This window comes from Opisthorchis viverrini (assembly GCF_000715545.1).
Source record: "Opisthorchis viverrini unplaced genomic scaffold opera_v5_7, whole genome shotgun sequence".
Classification (NCBI taxonomy): domain Eukaryota; kingdom Metazoa; phylum Platyhelminthes; class Trematoda; order Opisthorchiida; family Opisthorchiidae; genus Opisthorchis; species Opisthorchis viverrini.
This window is the reverse complement of record NW_008751663.1, coordinates 457,476-466,200: the sequence shown is the minus strand read 5'-3', so window position 1 is coordinate 466,200 and position 8,725 is coordinate 457,476. Positions and strand designations below refer to the sequence as shown.

The 8,725-nt window shown below is 46.1% G+C and overlaps 1 protein-coding gene across 1 annotated transcript in view; it reads right to left on the bottom strand.

Annotated features, from left to right (window-relative positions):
- T265_00684 (hypothetical protein) overlaps window positions 1-8,725 on the bottom strand; it is a gene marked incomplete at both ends in the record, with an annotated part of 40,357 nt that continues 31,632 nt past the window's right edge. Inside the window, 4 exons of the mRNA XM_009164533.1 lie at window positions 1-624; window positions 2,265-2,359; window positions 2,411-2,712; window positions 4,685-5,035. Of these exons, the coding sequence (XP_009162797.1) occupies window positions 1-624; window positions 2,265-2,359; window positions 2,411-2,712; window positions 4,685-5,035 (1,372 nt within the window). The remainder of the gene's footprint in view (window positions 625-2,264; window positions 2,360-2,410; window positions 2,713-4,684; window positions 5,036-8,725) is intronic.

The following is an 8,725-nucleotide window of genomic DNA, read 5'->3' as shown; positions in this document are numbered from 1 at the left end:
CTAGGGGATGCTGTCTTCGGCTTTAGCAGCAAGAGACGGGGAATCTCGAATTGATTGAGGAAGACCATCGGAGTGAGGGAGTGGAATGCGACTGGGAGGTTTTGGTTGCAGACCGATTGTCTTCAGTGCGTGGGGTGCGGGGTGTAATTGAAATCGTGGAGAATGACTAGGTGGATCACAAATATATCGATCGCCAATCACCCGTCGTTTGCACAGGCTAAGGCGATAATCCGAGCCTTCCAACTCTAGTAGGACACCACTGGCAAGGCAGTCCTCGCGGAAGAATTGTAAGGCCACAGGCTGTGGTCGACCGGGACCGTTTGTGAGGATAAACTTGGCACGAATGGTACCGGATGTGTTCAGGTTCGCGGTAGGCAGTGCATTGGTCTGAAGTGGGGTACTGCCCACGCTGTTAGTGGTTGGTTGACCCAATGGGATTTGCCAGGTGGCTCGATTTGAGTCAGGAAACCAGAATCCGAGTGGAAGACTTTGCATGCGCGCCACACCACCATCGACACTGAGGTGAACTCGCAGGTCACCTCGAGGGGGTAAGCTGGAATAAAGAAGATAGAAATTTGACGATCGGGCACAAGGAGACTCGAACAACAAAGACAAAACAGGTTCCTTTGTGATTACTTAAATGGGTTTTCCGTATACATCATGATGCGAGATACTGAGACGGATCTGGGAAGTGACTAGTTAGTATCCCAGTTCTTCCGATTCCAATCAGATTTACTCAGTGGCTTGTGATCAGCTACGGCGATAAGACTAAAACCGGAAAAATAAGCACAAATCACTCAGGCTAAATGGTACGTCGAACTTCACTGAAATCTTTCTCCTGGATCCAATTAATGGCCAATTAATGATCCAATTAATTGAAGGACCCTGCAGATAATGTTGTCCACAACTGTTGTCATCATCACAGCACAAAATCGGTGTTGAAGACCGATGTTCCACTGTCGCGGAAAAGGTGCAGTGCGAAAAGAATTTAAGAGAAAAGGGACTAATCCCACTACTACAACCATTTCGAGATGTCCGCACTTCCAGACACGTTAAGACAAGCTGAACAGGAATTGAAAACGACCATCAAATAATAATAATAGTAGTCCTTAACTTAACAACCATTAGAAATAGTTCCTTGCAAGGTCTCCAGCTAAACACAGATGGGATAACGCGTACCCCATCCTAGAAGGGGCACCGATAAAATAATAATAATAGTAGTAATGTCCTTAACAACCATTAGAAATAGTTCCTTGCAAGGTCTCCAGCTAAACACAGATGGGATAACGCGTACCCCATCCTAGAAGGTGGTTGGCACCGATAATGCTTGCAATTAATGGTCGTCTTCGTACCCTTCTGTCGATCAAAGCTCGGCCGTCTCTGGCTGCGTCATTATGGAGTAGGCACGGGAAACACCACCCTTTTCGGTAGATAATCAGCGAACAAAAGCTACACATGAGCAAACCACCGCAGCTTTTGGTGATGAATTGATGTCCCAGCTGTACAACCGAGTATTGATTTTCCGACTGCTGGCGCCAGTCTACTCGAAATTTATTTCTCAGACAACGAACGTCATACCTAACGAGCATACTACAAAATGGTCTATACTGCAGCTTGACGTATACGCTCATGTCTAGTTGGTGAACGAGATGCGAGCCTAGGATCTCGTGAACTGACGTCACTAGGGTTGGAACTGATAGAAAAACTTTCGGAATGAATACACACCCACAGCCTCGAATGGTTTTCTTTGGATTGCGAGTGGTGCGTTCAATGGAAGCATTTACAAGGGCATGCTGCTACGCTTTAGGGTACAGTGCACGCTAAAGCCTGGGATTACTGTAGTCAGCTCGTACCGAACACCTGCGTCTACTTCCCAGTTTAGAAGACTAGGATCGACAAGCTTTATACCAGCGACTAACCAAATACCAGGGTCACCAGTGCCTTTCAGAGTTGTTCTCAATATCTCGTCGAACACAAATTTGAATGGAAATAGAGTGGGTGTGGTTGCCGGGTACGACCTTTTGCAGGAAAACTTCTGGATGGTTCCCCCCATGAGTAATTTATGTATCGCGGGAGAGTTACTTCTTCCCAAGACCATCTGGCGTACCTCACTATTACTGATACGATGCTCTCACTGGACCCGACCAATGCTCCGGAGACACCGATGGTCGAACACTGGCATCTTCCGAATGTCCTCCGCGTGTGGGGGCCACGTCTCCGGTCCATAAAACAGTATGGATGACACCAAGGCAGCGTAAACTCACATCACTTCGGCACCATAAGTGTCGGAGGTTGGCAGAATCCGCACTGGCCTTTCCAATTCGGGAAATAATCCCATCTCCAGCCAGTCCGCCAGAAACTATACAGCTGTCCAGGTGGACAAACTTATCTAACACGTCGATTAACTCACCTGCAAGCATGAGGTGTGGGTTTGATCCCACCCAGTCTTGTAGCAGCACTTTACACTTTGCAGGTGTGAAGCTGATGCCAAACCGTGCGGCAGAGTTATTTAGGTCATTTAAAATCGTTTGCATTTGGGAAAGATCTAAACCAAGAACACCAGTATCGTCTGCATACTCAATTTCTGTCAGGGAACGTCCCGAGAGCATTTCGACTACCGGATTTTCAGAGGCAGGCAGATAAATTTCAAGCAGCATATCAATAACAAAGTTGAAGAGGAAAGGGGAAAGAGGACAGCCTCGTCTTACACCACTAGACGCGGTGAACTCAGGCGAAGGTTTACCGTGTACTTGTAGGCAACCACAGGAGTTCACATGCAGTGTCCTCATAATGGATAAAAATTTGGAAGGGACACCTTTGCATGACAAGACCAAAGTTCCTGACGATCAACAGAGTCAAACGCAGTCTTCAGGTCAAGAAAAAATGACCAACGTGGGATGTTTGAGAAAGCGGAGCTGTCCAAAAACTTGTCTCAAGGTAACGATATGGTCGACACATTCTCGGCCAGAGAGGAACGCAGCCTGATTTTCTCGATAATCGATCAAACTATGCAAAATAATACCAGAGGGCACCTTAGACGTGACGGATACCAGGCTGATATCACGATGATTTTCGCATGACGTTCTCGCACCCATTCTGAGAACTAGGATGACAGTCGAGGAGCTCCATTCGACTGGTATTCTGCCCTCGTTCCAAATATTCTGAAGTACGGTCATCACCACCACCAAGACATAACCACTTCTGAAGACAGTGGGCCATATGCAGCAGGTACCCTACTGCATTGGAGGATTGATATCCCCCGATGGGTTTCCGTTGATGACGGTCGACTAATGTCGATGTTCCATTCAGGCACGGTTGGTTCTTCCAGCGGTTATGGTGAAGTAGACCAGCGGAACTGTTCTCCCAATGCAGGTGCTCACAGCAGGTACCTTTTGAGCATCACCAGAGGTCCAGAGATGCTTAGAAGAGAAGATATGCGACTATAGACATCCGCGGTCGACGGGGGTCATTTGTTCACCGCTCAGAGTTCTGAAGCGGTTTTGGAATCTAAGAAACGAAAGGCGTTCCCTTTCGTTAAATGTAACCTAACCAGTTTGGCCATAGGCGGTTTCCCGGGATCCGTCGCAAGAGTTAACGAGAATGCTCTTCCAATTCTCACGGTATTCTGCAGCTTCTGTGTTTAGCTAACCTTCCGCCCTCGCGTGACCCCGTCGTCGGACACATTGTCATTTAACGTCCCAAAATGAACTGGGTCCGGTACTTCCGGGAACACTTCTACGAGATTCTAACAACTTTGGACATGTAGTGCTTGGCTATGGCTGTCTGAACCTGGCCATGGGCAGAACTATGTGTACATTGCAAAAAATTGGAGAGCGCATTTCAGTGAGAATCGACATCAGATGATGGACCAGCTTGAAGGGCTCCAAAAGACGGTTCCGAAAACCTCATATGACACTAAGGGCTGCGAATTTCTTGGCTGACAAGCCAGTTGTGCGCCGCTGACGCGACCCCCAAAAGCGTAGAAAAAGGCGAAATCTATCGACTATGTGAGTAGCACCAAATTTTGTCCCCAGAAAACACGTTTATTTACATCCGGTGTTTAATAATTCCTCTCGGAAGTGCCTGTGTTTCAGAAGAGACTCCCTTCAGTAATTTTCCTGGTAAGGGGGACGAGGGGGCAGCTGACGTTTTCCAACAGTAACCTTAGATGGCGACGCACCTGGGTTCCACCTCAGGAAAGAAGAATGTATGCTAGCGAGCATACACTCATTTGCAAACTAGTTTGGTTTTTCGAGAGACTCACCTGGAACCCAGCTGAACCTCTCGTTTATGATGTTTTCAGGCAACTGAATATGCTGCACCAGGCCGCCTCAAGTTTCAGTCGCTATGATATTCGATATATCGCGATACATGTAAATATTTGTGATGTACTGCTCATAAGGTTGCTGAAAATGTATCCTACTGAATCCGTTTACCTGAAGATTTTTTTCCAGCTCCAAGGAATCGGGTGGTCAGTCTGGGGGGCTGAGCCCACTGAACTGTACCAACTAACGCATTACCCCTCAGTAGGTTCCTCACACAAATGCCCATGACAACTGCCGCAACTTGTTCTTCATCCAGGTTGGATAACAAGCTGAGGATATAAGCAGCCAATGCCTTCTCCTAAGTAGTAAGTCCGTCATGAAAAGTGAAGACAAACAACAGTTAATCCAGGCTAACTCACGATGAAGTAGTTTCGCTTGTGGGCCAATGTGTGGTGTAATCCAGGCGAAAGTCGGTCATAGTCGGCTCACAACGCCAATAGGTGCATAGGTGTATGGGCGGAGTGATGTTTGACGATTGTCCGTAGGCACTGAAAGAAACTGTGTAGGTCAATAAATCTAATTTGATATATGGGGGACCAGATGCAGTAGAGTCAGACTTGCCCGTATCAGGATTACTGGTTATTCGTTTCTGTAGTTCTTCAGACAAGTAGCGGATTACGACTGAGCCAGGCACAGTTACCACATACGCCACGGCAACCAACGCCGAATCAGTAGATGGGCGAATTAGATTTTCCTCTGCGGTTAGTGGTCTAGAGAGATGAGTGTCGGAAGAAAAAACATGATTTGTATGAATCAATCCACTAGGCGGGAACACGAAAACAAAGTCTCCTACGTTAGAAAAAACTAGGCTGCAGTAGGTGTGTGATGAGGTCTTCTTCCGATGCTAGAAATTGAGTGCCAGTTTTTCCGAGTGGTTTAGGACGGGTGGCTAAGAGCGGAAAAATCGGTAACGGGTACCACCTACTCTACAAGGCCGAATAAAAACTAATAGGCATGTCTCACGAAATTGCCTGTTCGATGTACACTGAATGGGGACTGGATGCCTGAAGTAAATTAACCACAATATTAAAAAGCATTGTTGGAAAGCATGGTTGATAGGTAGAAACACTATGCGCTCATTATTACAGGACCAGAGCTCTGTGACTATAGTCGGTTTTCACGGAGGTGGAAAGAACGACGGCAGTCGGGGATGATTAGGACATGATACAAAGTAACTACACTGTTCATCAGAAGAGGTATTTCCGAGGCGACCGTTATTGCAATCACACCTATCCCCATACAAAGATAGCTCTCAGTAAGGATCGCAGAGTATGTAGAGTATCGTTAACATGGTTTATAAATCCCGTTAGTTCTCCATCCGCACAACGTTTTTCAGGTTTCCATCACTCCAGACAGAAGAGTCGTGTGAGGACGACTCTTCAAAGTGAAGGTTGGATTACCTTGCCGTTTGAGTCCACCATTCTCGGCCGCACGCCAGTAAAATTAGGTGGACTGATGACTCCAAGTGTTACTTCTGCCGTACCTAGCTCCTGAGGGAAAGCCTGTCTCAGTTGACCTACGGTAAAATCAAAGTTAGCAATAGGGAGGTCCCTGTTCCCCGTGCAACATTTACACATGATGAAAAACCTATCCATGACATGGCTGTCTCACGTTCTCCTGAGACTATATGACTGCACTCCAAGCGTATGTAACGACATATCCACTGGATTTGGGTGAAATGGCCCACTGAGAGACACAAACACATGGCAACCAGCTCCTAACTCACTAAAACAGTCAGCTGACGATCCTTTTTTAAAGTGATTATTGTGGCCCGCTCATTCCTTAAGGTGTTGGGGTACAATTGCTCTGACTTTCACATTACATTATAAGCTGACTTGGTGACAATCAAGATTTCTAAGGAAAACAGTCTACACATCCAACTGATGAAAACTTCATCCATGTAGGCGAATGGAGCGTACAACTAATTTGCAGTTGTCACAGCAATTGCGGCAAAAACGATTTCGGTTACAAAGGGAAACAAAGCATAGCACATCAAGAAACGTCAAAACATGGGGTCTATTGGGGTATCGTAACTAATTTAACAATGCACAAAACTCGATACTTAAAAATCTCACCAGGAACTGAGGAAATAACAGCCGGAGCACGGTGGGGTGGGGGACGAACACATCTGTGTTCCTATATATCCAGTAAGTACATGAGATCATGGATAACTGTTCTCGAAGATAGGAATGATATAGGCAGCAGCTACATGACACTTTTGGACATACTAGACGGGAGGAATCATATTTCAAAAACGACGTCGAGTCTGCGTTGACGGTAACGTGATCAGACAATAATCGTCCGACTCACTCATCATCGGGATAGTTCTGGGTCAAGGTCAACGCAAATCGCCCAGTCATTTTAGTTATTAAAGTGAAATTTTACATGAGCGAACCGAAGCCCTTCACTCAGTCAACCTCCGCTGGGGGGGGGTTGCACTACAAAACACATCATATTTGTCTCTTCCTGACGAAGTAAGTAATGAAGCACCAAGAACTAAAGGGTTCGTAAAACAGAGCAAGACAAATTCCCAGAGCTTAAGGGGTTATGTCCCCCAAGTACAGACCACATCAGACGAAGAGAAGTCTTTGTACTGCAGTGGGTGTGTTCTAAGAAAGCATGCCGTTTTTCTCATTACCATGGATGAAATTGCAGTTATGGACAGGAACCGCATTCTATTTTGCTGAGCACCCTGGATTACATGTTAAGTTATAGGGAGGTATGTGGTTGAAAGTAAACAGAACCCCCCTAGAGTTTTTGTAGAGGCTGTAGGGAAGCGATAGTGAGATAGAAACGACGCCAAGACGAAAGAGGCAAGGGGTCGTGGAAGACCAGGCAGAGTTGTAAAAAACAATGTCCGCACCGCTTGACAGTGCGGGTAATAACATGATACAGTTAGTTATGCATGGGCATCAATTTGGTGGGATTAGAAGCCATCCTATCGTGACATTTGTCTGTAGCTCTTCTGTCCATTTCACAGAGCTGTCTCGCGGATGCACAATAACCTTACCTCGGAAGAACAAATCTATCGGCCCCTCTATGTTGCCAACGACTGTTATGATCGTTCGAAACGATCGTTCAAGATAGTCCTAAAATCCTCAAACAACATTCGCCCTCGTCATATTCAAAATCAAAGCTACAGCTGAAGGATTCTACTGTCTGCCCTACGACATCCCAAAGCAAATGATGGCATGTGGATTTTGGTGCTTTTTTTTATGTCAAATGTAAACCCGAGTCACATCACAGGTGGTGTTTAACTATTAGCATAAAAAGTTTACTTTAGAAAGTATCCTACGACAAGGAAGATTTTAGTAAAATTCCGAAAATTCCCATTTATAATAAGAACACCGGTGGATTGCCATGAGCTCACCACTGAGCCCAATGCTAGCCGACATTTTCATGAGTAAACTTGAAAATGGTCCCTTAAAGGCTAACATGGAATATGCAGCATTACTCCCGATATGTCGACGACGTCTTCGCTGTTGTTAACAATAAAGACGAATTGGAATCGCCCCAACAACAGTTCAATAAGGCTCACACTGCCATTCAATTCACTTCGAAAGGAGAAAATGACAACTTCTTCCACTTCCTAGATGTTGGCCTTCAACGACGTCACAATGGTACACTGAAACGATCGGTGTACCGAAAACCTAATTGGTCCGGTCAATACATTAACTTTGGCAGCTTCGTGCCACTAAAGCAGAAACGAAACCTGATACATAGCCTAACCAACAGAGCGAAGAAAATATGCTCTGATGATGCTCTGGAACGAGAATTCCGAACTCTCACCAACGTCCTGAGAGACAACGGATTCCCCGACAAGTTTATTACAAAGCATTTGAACAGGGAGTAAGCAAACACCATCAGAGTCACAGCTGGAAGGAAACCAGTTTACATTAGCCTCCCGTTTAAGGGAGATATACCGGCCGATCTACCGAACAGAAGACTTTCCACCAGTCTGAACAAAGTTTTCCCGGCCGCCACAGTCCGAACCTAGTTCAACAGGAACCGTTTGTACCACTTTAATCTCAAGGATAGAGTGCTTGTCCACGCCCCAAATATGTTAGTTTACTCATTCTCTTGCTGCTATGCAGCGGAATACATCGGACGCACGACTAGGCAACTCGGCCAAAGAATGAAGGAACACAATCCAACCTGGTTAGCTTCTGGAACTAGGAGGACAATAACCAACTCTGTAGTAGAACATTTAGCTGACACGTGATACCCAGCCAAAGTTTCCGCGTTGCTTATAAGGCGCCGGCTAATGAACCCAGATCAGTACAGCAGCGCACAATTGCAGTGGCTGAAGCTATCGCCATACGACATCGCGACCCGATCCTTTGTCGGCAAAAACGCTTTGTTCGTGTGTTGTACTTACCATGGTCCAACTCACCTCCCCC